General features: G+C 45.5%; 1 protein-coding gene and 1 long non-coding RNA gene across 2 annotated transcripts; one reads left to right on the forward strand and one right to left on the reverse strand.

Annotated features, from left to right (window-relative positions):
• The first annotated feature begins 365 nt into the window (after positions 1-365).
• On the forward strand, positions 366-17,256 carry LOC115530636 (kinesin-like protein KIF20A). The gene is made up of 30 exons (XM_030339297.1): positions 366-497; positions 738-840; positions 2,376-2,486; positions 2,968-3,087; positions 4,686-4,824; positions 5,087-5,271; positions 5,480-5,531; positions 5,842-6,023; positions 6,154-6,223; positions 6,760-6,871; positions 7,172-7,243; positions 7,339-7,485; positions 7,617-7,779; positions 8,315-8,563; positions 8,920-9,011; positions 9,620-9,728; positions 10,807-10,915; positions 11,839-11,942; positions 12,151-12,237; positions 12,322-12,498; positions 12,671-12,831; positions 13,165-13,445; positions 13,578-13,646; positions 13,758-14,047; positions 14,238-14,276; positions 14,461-14,502; positions 15,883-15,921; positions 16,366-16,423; positions 16,526-16,665; positions 17,077-17,256. The coding sequence occupies exons 2-30, from the start codon at positions 739-741 to the stop codon at positions 17,095-17,097; spliced, it is 3,522 nt and encodes a 1,173-aa protein (XP_030195157.1). The 5' UTR covers positions 366-497; position 738; the 3' UTR covers positions 17,098-17,256.
• Positions 12,256-14,273, reverse strand: LOC115530641 (uncharacterized). The gene is made up of 2 exons (XR_003973755.1): positions 14,140-14,273; positions 12,256-12,538 (listed from the first exon to the last, which is right to left on the reverse strand). It is a non-coding gene; the product is annotated as an uncharacterized LOC115530641 (long non-coding RNA).
• Positions 17,257-18,258: the final 1,002 nt, after the last annotated feature.

Genomic DNA, 18,258 nt, shown 5'->3' on the forward strand with positions numbered 1-18,258 from the left:
AAACAGGCATTGCAAATAAATATATTTTGATGATACATATTTATTTATTAGACAGAAAAAGTAGCTTGTCATATACCTCAACTCTGCTTTTTATACTCAGCCGCAGTGTAACTGAGTGTCCACTGGGTGTCATCGTAACACAATGAAACTCTCACTCATTAACGATACGATTATATATGACTGTACTGAAGCTATAATTGAGTATTATTATAGTTCATATAAATTAGCTGAGGATATTATTAATTGACTGTGCCCGTTCGTTTTAAACCAATATAACCAGGGTATTTGTAAAAAAAAAAAAAAAAAAAAGTGTCTTCTTCTCGCGAGTGTTGCTTCGAGGAGAAGTGGGCGTGGATGTGGATGTATTCAGTCCGGTGATTGGTCCGCTGTCTCATGTTTAAAATGACCCCGCGGCCCACCGAGCATTACAACAAGATTTTCTTAATGTATTGTTTTGAAGGATCTCAACGAGATTAAGTTAAAGTTACTGCCATTAAGTAAGTGAAGTTACCGTATAATATATATGTATTGTATAAGACAATCTGAAATACCCACTGCATGGGGTTACAGTAATGTAGGTTGGAAATGTGTCCCTGCAGTAACTTTAGTTAGCACGGGTGTAGCCGCTAGTCGAGCCACTGATGGTGTCGTTTACTGTACTACTGTTGTCGTTCTCGTGCAACTGTAGTACACTGTTAATTATGACGTTATGAATATTATGATGATCTTAAAACCAGAATGTTGGAGAGCTGCTTGGCTGGGAAGCCCGATAGAGAGGGCCCTGTCCGGGTAGACGATATCCGCAAAGATCTATTCCAGGACTACTCCTCACCAACCCAGGTTTGATTACGAATAATACATTATTATAATATTATATTATCATTAATGTTGTCTTTAAAACATATGGAAGCCCGTTTCCGCCACGTAAAAGAAAAAAAATGCAGGTCACAACTTATTATTTTGAGATAGTATCTCATTATTTTGAGATAGTATCTCGTTATTTTGACATAGTATCTCGTTATTTTGAGATAGTATCTCGTTATTTTGAGATACTATCTCATTATAATGAGATACTATCTCATTATAATGAGATAACTTCTCAACAGGACCAGACCAGTCATTGTAGCCTAATTGTAGCTTATCCATAGGTGCTACATATAGCCTATTATTACAGTAGATTAGCTGGAGATGATGAACTCGATTATTAAAGATTATTTCAGACGGAGGTATACAAATGCTGAAATTTTGGCTCGATTATCTATGGAGCACAACATAAACATTAGTAAAAGAACTCTAGAAAGAGTGCTTCATAGAAATCAGCCGTACACCACCAGCGTTCAATACGTTGGTTCCCCGTGCTTGGACCTAGAGTGACCACAGTCTGGGGAACAGCCGTTTTCACTGCCGTGAATAAAACTTTGCATTGCGGCAATGTGTGTGTTCTCCGTCCCGCGATCCAATCTCACTTTCAATGGGCCACCATGCTGCATCACTGAATCAATGAAATACCCCGCTATAAGACGTGGGTCGCTGTTAGTTGAGTGGGTGTTTAGCCAGATCGTCTTTGGCGAGAACCCATCAATGCAACCACTGATGCATATCCCATACGGCTTCAATTTGTCATATCCATCTATGTGCCACACATAATTCGGGCCACGACTGACATAGACTCTACGTCTCAGACGGTGCCGTGCACGGAGATCCACGCCACCACCATCCATTTGACGCAGCAAGAGACGAACGGTCTCTCTGTCCGTGATGATCCCTGCCATCCAACACTTCTGTTGCATCCACCTGTAGCCATGTTGTTGGCCAGAGGACTGTAATTGGCGATGTATGAAATCGGCTACTTCTCCGATGTCCGCCTTATTGCGTCTTCGCCACAGCTGATTCCTATGAAGCACTCTTTCTAGAGTTCTTTTACTAAGGTTTATGTTGTGCTCCATAGGTAATTGAGCCAAAATTTCAGCATTTGTATACCTCCGTCTGAAATAATCTTTAATAATCGAGTTCATCATCCCAGCTAATCTACTGTAATAATAGGCTATATGTAGCACCTATGGATAAACTACAATTAGGCTACAATGACTGGTCTGGTCCTGTTGAGAAGTTATCTCAAAATAATGATAGTATCTCATTATAATGAGATAGTATCTCAAAATAACGAGATACTATATCAAAATAACGAGATACTATCTCAAAATAACGAGATACTATCTCAAAATAATGAGATACTATCTCAAAATAATGAGTTGTGACCTGCATTTTTTTTTCTTTTACGTGGCGGAAACGGGCTTCCATAAAAACAGGTTCGATTAACCATTAAATATTTGTCATCATTTAATGATGATGTTAATCTCTCCATAAAATCACAGGAACAATCAAATATTAAGCAGCTGAAGGTGAACGGCCAGAAGGAGAACCTTCAGGTCTATCTAAGGATCAGACCAGTCACCTCAAGGGAAAGCATCCAGGACGTGCCAAAGGTAACACACACGCTCACTCACTCACTCACTCACTCACTCACTCACTCACACACACACACACACACACACACACACACACACACACACACACACACACACACACACACACACACACACACACACACACACCTTCTTAGGATGTTTCCCATTACCTTGTAAAATAATTGTAATGCTTCCTATAGCATTGACACCTATTTACAAACCTTCCGACTTCCTATGACCTAGATACCAGTATAAGAGTGTCTTTAGTATTGTCAGTGTTTGTATTCAGTTTTATATGAGTGTATGATAGTATAGTAGTATCTTTATTGTCAGTGTGTGCAGTCGGTGGTATATGAGTGTGTGATAGTATAGTAATGTTGATGTTGTTTTATCAGTAGTATTGGAGTGCGCATAGTTGTATTGTCAGTGTGTAGTATTGGAGTGTGTGTAGTCAGTACTAGTATTGTAAGTGTCTTAAGCAGACTGTGTGTTTCCTCAGGACTGTGTGTCCCTGGAGGGGGTGGACACGGTGGTGTTGAAGGCTCCTTCGTACTGTCAGTCTAGTTGGCACAGCGACAAGAACCTCCCGCAAACCTTACAGAAGTTCAACTTCACCAAGGTGAGAATATGTGTCCATCTATATACCGAGAACAGTGTGTACTGGTGTCTATTAGAGCAAGCATTGCATTTATATCTCTTTGTAATATATTGTATCCTTTGTCTTCCCCTTAATGGTTCATTTTCTTTGATATCACGTGTGACCTCAGGGCATGCAGATGTAAACAAGCATTCCCGGCTTAGTCTGACACATTTTCAAAAGGTTTTTACTTTCACGGTCCCAGTCAGATAAACCAAGAACCAAGTTTACACTGTACAAGATGGTATCAAAAAGTATTTGTATTTAACAGGACGGCTAGCAGACCATCAGAACTAACGTAGTACTACATGCGGGTAGTAATTATAATAAAGTAAAGTGATGTAGTAGTAATTGTAGTCACTAATTCCTAGTATTAGCCTAGTACTTACGAGCATATGTTCTTCAGGTGTAGCTAGTATTATGCTGCGTTCCAGGGACACTTTTCAGCCCGTAAGTTACGACTAAAAGTCACGACTCATGACTCGGTAGCGTTCCAGGCAAGTCACGTCAACAAACCCTTCTGCGGCTGTGTGGGCTATACTCAGTACGAACCACGATTAGCGGGTTAGCGAAGTATTTTGCGCTCAAAGCCAGGGTATGCTGTGACACGAAAGTATCTCTGTTTTAGCATTGCTGTATCGTAGGGCTGGGCGATATGACGATATCATACCGTGGACGATATGAAAGTGTCTACCGGGAGAGATTTGGCCATATCGTTTATACCGAGAGAGAAAAAAATAAAATAAATGATATTGCACTGCACTGACTGAAGCAAGACAGGTGTGAGACTCACCTGTTAACTTGAAAAAAAATCTCATTTGTATTGAAGAAACAGTTCTATTTTTACCACCAGCTATTTGCACAGCACATAACTATATTTTATAAGTGTATAATTAGTATTTAAAATATTTGTGTGATGCTGTGATTTTTATTTTATATTACACTGCACTGACTGACAGCCAGGCAGGTGTGAAGCACACCTTTAAAAAAAAAAGTTATTTGTATTGAAAAAACAGTTCAATGTTTACAAGATGTTTGCACTATATGACACTGCAGTTAATGACAGATTGATCGCTACTTACTCCTTTTGTAAGCATGGAAATTCAAGTTCAAAATAAAAGAAAAAACTGATCAAATGTGAAGTATTGTTATTTTAAGCCATTTATTATTTTAATTTACTTCAAAAATACCATATCGTGATATGTATCCATACCGTGATATAATATTACTCATATCGTGATATAAGATTTTGTCCATATCGCCCATTCCTACTGTATCGCCATGGGGACGTATGCTGCCAACCTTACCTGGCTCGGCGTAGTTGCGTAAAAGAACCGCCTACTGACCAATCAATTATCTTGAAAAACAAAGTTATCAGATGCGCGTGCAATAATGCCACTAATATGGACGTTCATACCATAAAACATGTCCTAGGAACCGATTTTTTTTTTTTATAGATGCTACCAACAGAGGCCGCCATTGTTTTTTATGTGTGTGTGACGTCAAAAGCTGTAACTGGGAGCAGATGGATCTGGTATGCGCACCAGTAGTGTCAGTACTAACTGGTACATGTCCTGTAGGTGCTGGGTCCAGACAGCAGCCAGAGACAGGTGTTCGAGGGGACGGTGAGCCCGCTGGTCCGAGGGGTTCTGGAGGGACGAGACGCTGTCGTCTTCACCTACGGTGTCACCAACGCCGGAAAGACCTTCACCTTCCTGGGTCAGAACCAATAACCTACCTTATACCACTCGGGTCAGAAGCAAGAGCCTAACTCCGTGTTAGAACCAGACTATCTTGTCTGGCTATATGCTTTAGATTGTATGTGTTTAACTGTGCAACTAGTTTGTGTATAATATCTACATATATGTATGTGTGTCTATATATGTCTAGTACATGTTTATCTATGTATATATTATGTGTACATCTATCTTTCCCGAGTATGTGTACGTCTAGCCTTACCTGGTATTGTGTATGTCCTCAGGTCCGGAGCGTGATGCGGGGATCCTTCCCAGGTCTCTGTCGGTCATCTTCAGGTCCCTAGAGGGCCGTCTCTCTGCTGACTGCAGCCTGAAACCTCAACGCTGTAAAGACGTCACCAAGCTAACCCGCCTGCAGCAAACCAACGAAGCCACACTGAAGAACCAGCTGCTGAAGCTGCTCAAACAGGTCTGTCTGTCTGTCTGTCTGTCTGTCTGTCTGTCTGTCTGTCTGTCTGTCTGTCTGTCTGTCTGTCTGTCTGTCTGTCTGTGTGTGTGTGTGTGTGTGTGTGTGTGTGTGTGTGTGTGTGTGTGTGTGTGTGTGTGTGTGTGTGTGCGTGTGCGTGTGTGTGTGTCCCAGCATTTTTGTGCTTCATGGATATTTTCTCTCTCTTCAGAGCGACAGTCAGAAGCCCAACTTGTCTCAGAGTTCAACCTGTTCTTCAGAAGGTATTAAAACAAGATATAACTATTACTACTGATAGTAACCTTAACTACTAATTATTAGTACAATACATAACTATGAGTAACTACCACTGTGCTATTTATTTATTTATTTATTTATTTATTTATTTATCAGTACCATACATAACTATTCCGGCACCTGTGTGTTGTTCTGAATTGTGTGTGTGTGTGTGTGTGTGTGTGTGTGTGTGTGTGTGTGTGTGTGTGTGTGTGTGTGTGTGTGTGTGTGTGTGTGTGTGTGTGTGTGTGTGTGTGTGTGTGTGTGTGTGTGTGTGTGTGTGTGTGTGTGTGTTAGGGGACTCCAGGATAAGCAGTGCTAGCACTAGTTCTGATACTATTGCTAACATCAGTGCTAACAGCAGTGCCGCAGAGTCTGATAGTTTCCAGCTCACCGCCGACTCTACAACAGAGTTCTCAGTCTGGGTTTCATTCTGTGAGATCTACCGGGAAAATATCCATGACTTACTGGAAACACAGGTAACGCGCGCACACACACACACACACACACTCACACACGCACACACAGAATGAGGGGTGTTATGGTCATGGGATGTGGGTGTGGTTATTATGATCATGTGATGAGGAGTGTCGTGTTCACGTGATGCAGGAGCCTCGAACCCAGAAGAGAAATCTTCTACGTCTGGCTCAGGATGTCAAGGGAAACTCCTTCATCAAAGGTACCTCCCGTCATCTACCTCAACCCACCTCATCCCCACTCCCATAATGTACCTCAGCCACTCTCATTACCCCACCACCACATAATGTACCTCACGCCAGCCCCATAATATACCTCACCCACTCTCATAACCCCCGACTGCGTAATGTACCTCACCCACCCCAAGAATCGACCTCAAGACAATATTCTCCCCCACCCCCCATATCCTGCCTTACCACAACCCCCATAATCTAGTTCTCCCTCCCCCCCCATAATCTTCCTCACCCACCCCCGTGAACTATCTCAGCCTATCTACAAGATCCTAGTATATAGTAGTACACGATAGTGTAATATATGTATAGTGTGTAAGATAAGAGAAGATAATCCTTTATTAGTCCCACACTGGGGAGATTCGCAGGGTTTCAGCAGCAAACTCTCTGTGCAAAACCAGTAGTGCAGAATACAAATAAAGGACTATGTACAACAGTGCATATGTATTGGCAGTGAGTGTGTGTGTGTATATATGTGTATCCTTATAGTATGTGTGTTTCTGTGCAGACCTACGCTGGGTTCAGGTCCAAAGTGCAGAAGAGGCTTACAAAATCATGAAGATCGGCAAGAAGAACCAAAGCCTGTTCGCTACGAAACTGAACCAGCTGTCGAGCCGCAGGTAACAACCAATCCAAGGCCAGCAGGGATGATTTAAATCACACGACAAAGCCTGGCTCGTCAACTCCTACAACCTGAGGCAGAAACGCCTCTGATCGTTTCCCCATGTTAGCTGCAAGGGTTGCGTTGGATGCAAAGCTAACGTTGGATGCAAGGCTATCGTTAGCTGCAAGGCTAGCGTTGGATGCAAAGCTAACGTTAGCTGCAGAGCCAGCGTTGTTGATCAAAGAATGCCCCCAATAGGTACCTGTCTTTCTGACTGTCTGTCTCACTCTCCACCCGTCTGTCTCCTTGTCTCCAGCCACAGTATGTTCTCCATCAGGATCTTGCGTTCTGAGAAGACAGGACTCATGAGAGTGAAGTCTGTGAGCGAGTGAGTCCCTCTTATACATCACTAATGACTTCCTCACAACTCACTCTAATCAGAGTACTGAAGTGTGTGTGTGTGTGTGTGTCTGTGTGTTACAGGCTCTGTCTCTGTGACCTGGCCGGATCCGAGCGTTGCACTCGCACCCAGAGCCAGGGTGAGCGTCTCAAAGAGGCGGGAAACATCAACACCTCCCTGCTCACGCTGGGCAAGTGTCTGAACGCCATGAGGCTCAACCAGCACCAAAGGTCAGCAGCGCCACCGTTTACCTCCTGCCAATCCATGTCTGCCCTTATTTGGTCACAAGATGTCTGTCAGCACTGTGTGTCCGCTCCTCTCACCACGCGTTCCCCGGCTCCTCCTCCCGTCGGTCCTCTAGGGTTCCTCAGCACGTTCCCTTCAGGGAGTCCAAGCTCACCCACTTCCTGCAGGGCTTCCTGTGCGGTCGCGGCGCCGTGTGCATGATCGTCAACATCAGCCAGTGTCCGTCCGCCTACGATGAGACGCTCACCGTCCTCAAGTTCTCCGCCCTGGCCCAGAAGGTTCGTCCCTCGCACGCCTCCAGAACCCCCCCCCCTAAAGGCCGCCGTTTACCGTCCATCAAGTTGGCTGGGAGACGCGATATCGATAGGGTATCGATGTATTCACTGTTGATTTATGTGCTGTGTGCGTTCAATGACGCGAGCCGCTGTGTGGCGCAACATAACCACTGACGAGGTATCGTTGACCAATCACAGGCATTTGTGTATTGGGGCGGTACGTGAGCTGCTTCGGCTGAGCCACTGTGGTGGCCCGATGCGGCGATTCAGTTTTAAGTAACGTCGGAGCCCAAACACACCACAGGCTACAGAGCGCTGCTCTCACTCTCCCCGTCTCTATCTACCTCGTTCTCTCTATTTCACTCTGTCCCTCGCTCGCTAACTATCTCTTTACATCTCTGTCTCTCTCTCTCTCTCTCTCTCTCTGTCTCTCTGTCTCTCTGTCTGTCTGTCTGTCTGTCTGTCTGTCTGTCTGTCTGTCTGTCTGTCTGTCTGTCTGTCAATGTCTATCTCTCTCTCTCTGTCCCCCTCTGCGTAGGTGGTGGTGCTGACCTCGCGTCCCGTGCTGCCCCCCGTGGCCCCCAAGAGGACCGCCAGGGAGCTGTCCATGATCATCAACCAGGCTGTTTGTCCCAGCAAACGGGGACGGCAGAGCTCCATGGTTGCCTGGGAGACGACCCTAGAGGATGTGGTGGAGGAAGATGATGATGAGGATGACGATACTGAAGAGGACGAGGACGAGGAGTGTATGGATGAGGAGACTGTGCTCGAAGCAGGCCCCGAGGAGGTGAGTGTCTGTCTGTCAGTCTGTCTCTATCTGTTCGTTCCCAAAATGGACTTTTAGGCCCAATCCCATTTCTACCCCTTACCCCTTACCCCTACCCCTCCCCCTTGTTTTGAAGGGGTAAGGGGAAGGGGTAAGGGGTAGAAATGGGATTGGGCCTTAGAAGGCAGTCCTTTTAACTGCCATGGTGGAAAAATAGACAAAACGTCACCCTACATGTTCTTTTACCCGCCAAACCTATCCGTCACGGGCTTCACAGCCCCCTAGCGTACCACATGTTTAAATAAACTGATCATGTGTATTTTGCCTGATATACAGGTCACGTTAGTTGCATGTATGTATGGTCTAATGTGTCCCAGGGCGGCTTGCGGGCGGCTCTAGAGCTGCAGATCAGAGAGGAGGTCAGCGCTGAGTTCATGGAGCTCTTTGAACGCATGGAGAAGGACTACAGGTGCTTACCCTACTACGCTACTACTCCTATATACATACTATATTATTACTGTACTTTACTGTATAACTACTACTATATCACTTCTATACTATACTGCTCGTCTATACTCCTACTACACTACTACTCTTATATAACTACTATATTATTACTGTACTTTAGGGCTGGGCGATTAATCTAATTTTGATCACGATTTCGATTTTAGCGTCAAGCGATCACAACATTAACATAATCGAGTATTTCGATTATTATTAATTTTTAATTTTTTTATAAATGTTTTATAGAAAGGGCAGAACAGCTGGGTACATATCTGTAATTCATTTTAGATTGGAACGTTTTCTTTTTGACCATTTTGTGTATTTTTTAAGGCGAAATTTCAAAGTTCTGGGTTACAAAGTTTCTTTGGGAGAGTCATGCTGAATAAATACAACATGTTTTCAAACTCAAAAAATAATTGTTTCAATAATCGTGATTACAATATTGACCAAAATAATCGTGATTATGATTTTTCCCATAATCGAGCGGCCCTACTGTACTTCACTATCTTACCACTACTATACTATACTGCTCGAATCTATACTACCAGTGTGACATTTATTAATATTCTCCAGTGAACGCTTGGTGAGAGAGAGGGAGATTCTGGAGGAGAGAGCAGAGAACAGAATGGAAATCATGAAGACCCTCGTCAGCAAGACTTCCTGTTTGTCTGCCACTAACGAGGTACTGTCTGTGTGTGCTACTTCATGTCTGTCACTCCCTTCATCTGTTACTAAGGTACTGTGATAAGTGTTAGATTTCAGCTTATTTCTAAACTGTTCGTATTGACACGTTGTGTATTTTTCATCGTCGTAGTAATTCTTGAAGTCGAAATCAAAGCAACTTGATAGGTTGGATAAGAGGGTTGAATAGAAGGTTTATTCCAGGATGTAACACAGCGAGATACAGACTTAGGTTGAATAATCTATAGTGGACGCGGTTGAGGAGCAGTTTCGAGACGTGTTCCGTGGCTGTCGATCCCTCTTCTCACCAAACCAAATGGAACCAAATTATATTGAAGAAAACGTGAATAACGAGAACAGAAGCACTCTCCCCCTTGATGAGGTATATGGCCCAGGCTATGTCCCAGACGACCAGGTTGGTTCATCCTTGTTGGGACATCTCAAATGGCGGAATGTTGGAAATAACACCTTGTATCAGTGTGAGAGGCACTGGCCTGTTCCTAGACTAGAAATGTGAACATAGAGAGACACTAAATACACCAACATTCTACATCCCTCCCTCTTGATCATTTGCACTGCAATTTGCAGTGGCTTGCATGTGTCCACTATGTCTTCTTAGCTACACGAACAGCGGATCGAGTCACTAATAGAATTTGGTATGGCCCCTCATATTTGGCCTCTAACGCTAGTCGTTGTGGTTTGTGGATCATAACCCATTGCCCTGGCACTAACGAGCCCAAGCTGCCTCGACCTGGTTTGATGTCACCTGGAGAGTGTCTGTCTGTCTGTCTGTCTGTCTGTCTGTCTGTCTGCTACTTCATGTTTGTGTCTGTCTGTCTAACTGTCTGCCACTAACGAGGTCACCTCTGTCTGTCTGCTCAAAGGGTGCTACTGAGCCAACCCAGCACATATCCGTCTCCTAGCAACACACCTTTTCACCTAGCAACACACTCTGTCTCCGAGCAACACACCATGGCCCTCATAGCAACACAAGTCTTTGTTATACGTTAAATCTGACGTTATGATGTGTAATATGATGTTAAAGGATTGACTGTGGTGCATAATGTGTGTCCTTACAGGAGGAGGGTCGAGAGACGCTGGAGCAGGTGGTCACCATGATAACAGCGGACCTCCTGAAGATCAAGAGAGATGTTGAGGAGGCACACACCTGTCTCACTGACAACACAGGTACACAAACACTCACCTGTCTCACTGACAACACAGGTACACACACACTCACCTGTCTCACTGACGACACGAGTACACAAACACACCTGTCTCACTGACGACACGGGTACACAAACACTCACCTGTCTCACTGACAACACAGGTACACACACACTCACCTGTCTCACTGACAACACGGGTACACAAACACTCACCTGTCTCACTGACAACACAGGTACACAAACACACACCTGTCTCACTGACAACACGGGTACACACACACTCACCTGTCTCACTGACAACACGGGTACACAAACACTCACCTGTCTCACTGACAACACGGGTACACAAACACTCACCTGTCTCACTGACAACACGGGTACACAAACACTCACCTGTCTCACTGACAACACGGGTACACAAACACTCACCTGTCTCACTGACAACACACAAACCTGTCTTACTGACAACACACACGCCTGTCTCACTGACAACACACACACCTGTCTCACTGACAACACACACACCTGTCTCACTGACAACACAGGTACACAAACACACACCTGTCTCACTGACGCTAGATACACAAACACACACCTGTCTCACTGACACTAGATACACAAACACACACCTGTCTCACTGACACTAGATACACAAACACACACCTGTCTCACTGACGCCAGATACACAAACACACACCTGTCTCACTGACACTCTCCAGGCACACACACCCCTGCCTCAGGTTTGTGTGTGTATGTGTGGCGACCTATATAATATCAACTGGTGTATTAGTACATGTGACCTCGTTTCATAAGGTGTTCCTAATGCACAAGAAGCTTGAGCCCAGCACAACGAAGGAAGGATGGGGGATTTGACCCTATTGGTTTGACAGACTGATGACGATCTGACCAATCACAACCTTACTCATTTTGTTCTGCCTGCAGGGTGGGAGACGCTGCGATTGGACCAGCAGAGATCACATGATGAGCTGGAGACGCTGCGATTGGAGCAGCAGAGTTCACATGATCAGCTGAAGGCGACTCAGGAGGTACTCATCTTATTCTTCCGCTACCTGTACTATTTGCATGCAAGTAGTTTCACTATGAGTACTAATGCTGCACAATTTGTGTGTGTGTGTGTGTGTGTGTGTGTGTGTGTGTGTGTGTGTGTGTGTGTGTGTGTGTGTGTGTGTGTGTGTGTGTGTGTGTGTGTGTGTGTGTGTGTGTGTGTGTGTGTGTGTGTGTGCGCGCGCGTAGAGGCTGTCAGATCTGATGGAGGCATGTCAACAGAAAGATGACATCATCAGCAAGCTGCAGGTCTCCATGGAGACGGCTGACACAGAGGTATATACGATTTAGTAGTCATGTTTCAGGGAGGCTTTAATAAGGTTTAAGTTGAAATGTCCTAATGTTACTTTTGTGTTTTAGCTCACCAGGTTACAGATCCAGATCAGGGAGAAGACTGACGCTGAAGCTAGCCTATCAACGCTATTAGAAGACGCAAAGAGCCGCCTCCAAATCCTGGACCTCCAATTGGAAGAGAAGAGCCAGAGCGTCGACCTTCTCACCCAGGAAGCAGATGTCTTGCGACAGGAAACGACTCGGGTAGCTGGCCGCTGCAAATTCACCTTGTTGGCCCCACAGCCTGTAACGAAATATGAATCTCTTCATTGGTTACTTTACCACTACATCTTACACACTGTTGGCTAGCTGTGGTGGCTAGCTGTGGTACCTAGCTGCGAGGGCTAGGGGTGACGAAGGGCTGTCTGTTTTACAGAGGCGTGAAGAAGAAGAGGAGGGTGCCTCTGTCTTCCACGCGGCTGTGGAGGAGATGAGGAGGGAGGGCCAGGACGCTGTCGAGAGGTCGGCCCAGAAGAGGCAGCACATCGCCCAGCTACAGGAGGAGATGGACCAGCTCAGAGACTTGCTGACCAGCAGGTACGTCACCGTGCTTACCCTTAGCGCTAGTAACTCGTATCCCTAACCCTAAGGGGACTGATATACTAAAACTAAATCAAAATTGGATTTTTCCGCACAGAAGAAATGGTAGATTCTGGGTACCAAATCAAAATGCCACATTGGACTTCTATTGCCACAGTGTTTAGGGAACTCTAGTCAAACCGTTCCCACAGATCTTCCAATTGAGCGATTGCTGCCCACAATTGTTTTTCTATGCCAAAAGACAATTCCCTCTGCCCTACCCCAAATGAAACCCTTTCGCCTCTACCCCTCTCCTTATCATTCCTCTCTTCTCCACCGCCCCTCCCTCAGTCAGAAGGAGTGTGTCCAGCTCAGGGACGACCTAGCCAATCAGAAAGAGGGGTCCCTCGATCTGCGTCAAACCTGGCAGACGGACAAAAGGCTCCTGCAGCAGCAAGCAGAGGGCCTCACGGTGCAGCTGAAGGCCTCTGAGGAGAGCTGCGCGAAGGGGACCATCGCCGAAGAGCGACTCGCTGAAAGTGAGAGCCAGTGCGCAGCTCTGCAACAGAGACTAAGGGAGAAGGACCTTGCAGATGAGGAGAGGAAAGCGCAAGATGAGGGAGAGAAAGAAGGTAAAAATATAAACCTCAAGTGGTTGAATCCTGTGTGATTTTTGATCTGCGCTTAACGTGTGTGTGTGTGTGTGTGTGTGTGTGTGTGTGTGTGTGTGTGTGTGTGTGTGTGTGTGTGTGTGTGTGTGTCAGAGTTGCGGCTGGCTCTCTCGTCTCTTCAGGAAAGGCTAACGGAAAGCCCGACGGAAACAAGCAGTTCAGGTAACTGACTCCCAACCACTACTAACTAACTAGAAAACAATGACCCATGTTTATAGATGACGTATGATTACATTACACATGACTATAGAGCTCGAGTCCTTCTCTCTGCAGAGACAAACACTCACACGAGCGAGGAGGAGGAGGAGGAGGAGGAGGAGAGAGGAGTGGAGGAGGTGAGAGGGGGAGTGGAGGAGGTGGTGAGCAGAGAGGAAGAGGAGGAGGAGGTGGTGGCGGTGGGGGAGGGGAGGGGAGGAGAGGAGAGGAAGGCCACTGTGGTTGAGGAGTTGAAGGAAGAACTGCAGCGTTTCCACCAGAGGAAGGAGGAGGACAGGAGGAGGGCTGAGTTTGAGGCGGTGAAGAGGGAGATGGAGAGGCTGCAGAGGAGCGAGAAGGAGCAGAAGGTGAGCGCCCTTCAGACTGAACACAAAGAAAGACATTTCTACAAAAATAAAACAACCCACTTGTTTGTATTTAGTATCACAAACCTACTCACACTTCACACGCGGCGTTGTGTTGCGGTTTGTGTTGTGGCAGCGAGTGGTAGTCTTGATTGGATGTTTTAACCATGGCTGCCCATCTGCTCTCTTCAAGCATCCCAACACCAGAAGCTGTCGCAAGAGGAAGAGTGAGGTGAGTCTCTGTCTATGAAGGGATGATCTATGAAGGGGTGAGGGCCATATGAAAGGATGAGAACTACGTTGTTGATGAAGGGAAGAGAGCTCCTGTTTTGTGAGGGGATGAAGTGGTTGGTGTTTCCCCTTGTTGTGTTGTGTTGTTGTAACCATGACGACTCATCCTCTCCTCCTTCTTCAAGGCTCACCCCAGCACCAGGAACCTACGCAGGAGGAGGGTCCAGGTAGGGCTCTGTGAAGGGGTGAGGCCTCTCTATGAAGGGGTGAGGCTCTATGAAGGGGTGAGGGCTCTCTATGAAGGGGTGAGGCCTCTGCTCTATGAAGGGGTGAGGCTCTATGAAGGGGTGAGGGCTCTCTATGAAGGGGTGAGGCCTCTGCTCTATGAAGGGGTGAGGCTCTATGAAGGGGTGAGGGCTCTCTATGAAGGGGTGAGGCCTCTGCTCTATGAAGGGATGAGGCCTCTGCTCTATGAAGGGATGAGGCCTCTGCTCTATGAAGGGGTGAGGGCTCTGCTCTATGAAGGGGTGAGGCCTCTGCTCTGAGGGGGTGAGGCCTCTCTATGAAGGGGTGAGGCTCTGCTCTATGAAGGGGTGAGGCCTCTATGAAGGGGTGAGGCCTCTGCTCTATGAAGGGGTGAGGGCTCTCTATGAAGGGGTGAGGCCTCTCTATGAGGGGGTGAGGCCTCTCTATGAAGGGGTGAGGCTCTGCTCTATGAAGGGGTGAGGCCTCTATGAAGGGGTGAGGCCTCTGCTCTATGAAGGGGTGAGGCCTCTCTATGAAGGGGTGAGGCTCTGTTCTCTATGAAGGGGTGAGGCCTCTCTATGAAGGGGTGAGGCCTCTCTATGAAGGGGTGAAGGCTCTCTATGAAGGGGTAAGGCTCTGCTCTATGAAGGGGTGAGGCCTCTGTTCTCTATGAAGGGGTGAGGCTCTGCTCTATGAAGGGGTGAGGCTCTGCTCTATGAAGGGGTGAGGGCTCTCTATGAAGGGGTGAGGCTCTGTTCTCTATGAAGGGGTGAGGGCTCTCTATGAAGGGGTGAGGGCTCTCTATGAAGGGGTGAGGCTCTGTTCTCTATGAAGGGGTGAGGGCTCTCTATGAAGGGGTGAGGCCTCTCTATGAAGGGGTGAGGCCTCTCTATGAAGGGTTGAGGCTCTGTTCTCTATGAAGGGGTGAGGCTCTGTTCTCTATGAAGGGGTGAGGCCTCTGTTCTATGAAGGGGTGAGGGGCCGGCTCTCTATGAAGGGGTGAGGCTCTGTTCTCTATGAAGGGGTGAGGCTCTGTTCTCTATGAAGGGGTGAGGCTCTGTTCTCTATGAAGGGGTGAGGCTCTGTTCTCTATGAAGGGGTGAGGCTCTGTTCTCTATGAAGGGGTGAGGCTCTGTTCTCTATGAAGGGGTGAGGCTCTGTTCTCTATGAAGGGGTGAGGCTCTGTTCTCTATGAAGGGGTGAGGCCTCCCTGTGAATGGGTGAGGGCTCTGCTCTATGAAGGGGTGAGGGCTCTATGAAGGGGTGAGGCTCTGCTCTATGAAGGGGTGAGGCCTCTGAATGGGTGAGGGCTCTGCTCTATGAAGGGGTGAATTATATAATTGTATTGTTTGTTTTCTAAGGAGCCGCAGGAAAATGACACGAAGAGAAACGGAGTGAAGGTAAATAATACTACCATACATACTGACACTATACTGCAGTACAGACAGAAACAATACTACACTACTGACACTATACTGCAGTACATACTGACACTATACTGCAGTACAGACAGAAACAATACTACACTCCATACTGACACTATACTACAGTACGTACTGAAACTACTTTCTAGTACGGCTAGTACTAATACTGTACCACTGTCGTACTAGATACCACTAGTTACTGTTATACAGTTGTACTATGTTAATACTATGTACTTTGTAGTATTTTACAGCTATACTATGTTAATACCACAGTTGTACTATTTAGTATTATACAGTTGTACTACAGTAATACTAGGTAGTATTAGACAGTAGTAATGTGTTACTACAGTATTACTAGTATTTAGACCGTAGTACTATGGTAATACTAGGTAGTGCTACAGCAGTGTTTTGTTTCTGCAGGCGCCAGATGGAACGCTCCAGAGGATCCTGAACTCCCCCTCCATCCTGAGCTCCACAGGTAGTGTGTGTGTGTGTGTGTGTGTGTGCGCGTGTGCGCGTGCGTGTGCGCGTGCGTGCGTGTTCTGAGGAGAGATTGATCTTTGACCTCTGCCCTGAGCAGCGAAGAGCATCCTGAACCTGGTGGTCAATCGCTCGGGAGAGAAAGAGGCGGTTGTCGTGGAAACAAAGCAAAAACGAGGACGGAAAAGACTCTTCAAGAAAGACATCTCCTCTCCCCTGCTCGCCCTCACACCACACGCGGTACTACAGTTCTACTTCACTACCATTGTAGTACTATTATAATGTATAAATCTCCTCAACATGCTGCTATTAGTACAATGGTTAAATAAAATGACATGCTATTATTGCAACCTCACCACATTTTGCAAAGCATTGCGTAGCCGTGTTGCTTATATGCACCTCAAATCAAGGCGTTTTAACCCCCTAGTGTACATTTGGTGTAATGACACCTTATAGCTTGCGGAAACGCAAATAATGATATCTGTTGGCAACATTGTTGCGTTGTGTTTGCGTGCCAACTATTCGATCAAATCACCAAGGAAGCATTTTGATGCCTTTAGGGTCAGTTATTATTATGGTACAGCAATCATAGAAACATAATATTATAATGTTACCGCTATTATAATGCATTAAGTGACTTTGTTCTTGCAGACTATGGAAGGATCGGCATAAAAAGAACGCAGCGACACGAAGAGACTGCTGTGACACGACAGGCGGGCCGTCACTGTTTCTTTCATGTCATTATTGTTATATAAATTGTTTAGACAAAAACATATTTTTTCTTTTGCATTGTTTTACCTTGTTTACTAAAATAAAACGTTGAATGCCTAATCGGTGATAGAAATGCCTTATCTTCAGTCGAAAACTTCAAACAATGATAGTGGGCATGTTCTAGCTGCATGCTTTCAAAAGTGTGTGTGTGTGTGTGTGTGTGTGTGTGTGTGTGTGTGTGTGTGTGTGTGTGTGTGTGTGTGTGTGTGTGTGTGTGTGTGTGTGTGTGTGTGTGTGTGTGTGTGTGTGTGTGTGTGTGTGTGTGTGATCTGTTTAGTGTGTAGAGTGGAGTAGTGGGTTAACTGATAAGCAACCTTGATCCGTTGAGCAACATAGCAGAGCTCGGGGACAGGTTTAGCGGGATTACATCTGCGGAGACAGGATTTAATGAGATCAAGCAGTGATACGCCGCTACCCTATTACCGGGTTATAATGAAACTACCCACCGCAGATATTAACCATAGTTGGGAGATCCTTAAGGGACCTGCATATACCGGGGAAAAAAATAAGATTTATGTATTGTGGAAAAAAGATTAGGGTAAAAATAATTTTGTGGTGTGGAAAAATAACTACATGGCTCCGGAAAAAAAGGTGCGATGTGAAAAAAATTATCTTGGGGTGTGAAAAAAAGAAGATGGGTGAAAAATAAATGTTTTCTCAGATACTTATCTCGTAAAGTTCTAATTTGAATTTACAATATAAACAAATCAAATCAGTGTTAGGTTACAATTTAACTAAAGTTACCCACCGCCAATATGTAGCCACAGAATACAACTGTTTTTAAACGAAACCTTAAGACTTATCTTTTAAAAAAAGCCTTCTGCTAATTTCTCTTTTACTGTAGGCCTATATGTATTATATGTCTTAACAACCCTTTTTTTCTCTCTTAAACTCTGTAGCACTTTGAGATTTTCGACCCTAACCCTGCTGTACAAATGCAATTTATTATTATTATTAATATGAAATACCGAGCATATAAATTATAACCCCATGCCACAAATAATGTATATACAATTCAAACCATAAGCATCCGTTTTTATGGATTGATTACTATATTTCAAT

Source organism: Gadus morhua, chromosome 18, assembly GCF_902167405.1.
Source record: "Gadus morhua chromosome 18, gadMor3.0, whole genome shotgun sequence".
Classification (NCBI taxonomy): Eukaryota; Metazoa; Chordata; class Actinopteri; order Gadiformes; family Gadidae; genus Gadus; species Gadus morhua.

What these genes read in the sequence shown, in the direction of transcription:
- LOC115530636 (XM_030339297.1), top strand. Translation starts at nt 739, where the DNA reads ATGTTGGAGAGCTGCTTGGCTGGGAAGCCCGATAGAGAGGGCCCTGTC. An exon ending in TCTCCGCCCTGGCCCAGAAG is followed by an intron (nt 7,780 to 8,314) that starts GTTCGTCCCTCG and finishes CCCTCTGCGTAG; the next exon opens with GTGGTGGTGCTGACCTCGCG. An exon ending in AGATGAGGGAGAGAAAGAAG is followed by an intron (nt 13,446 to 13,577) that starts GTAAAAATATAA and finishes TGTGTGTGTCAG; the next exon opens with AGTTGCGGCTGGCTCTCTCG.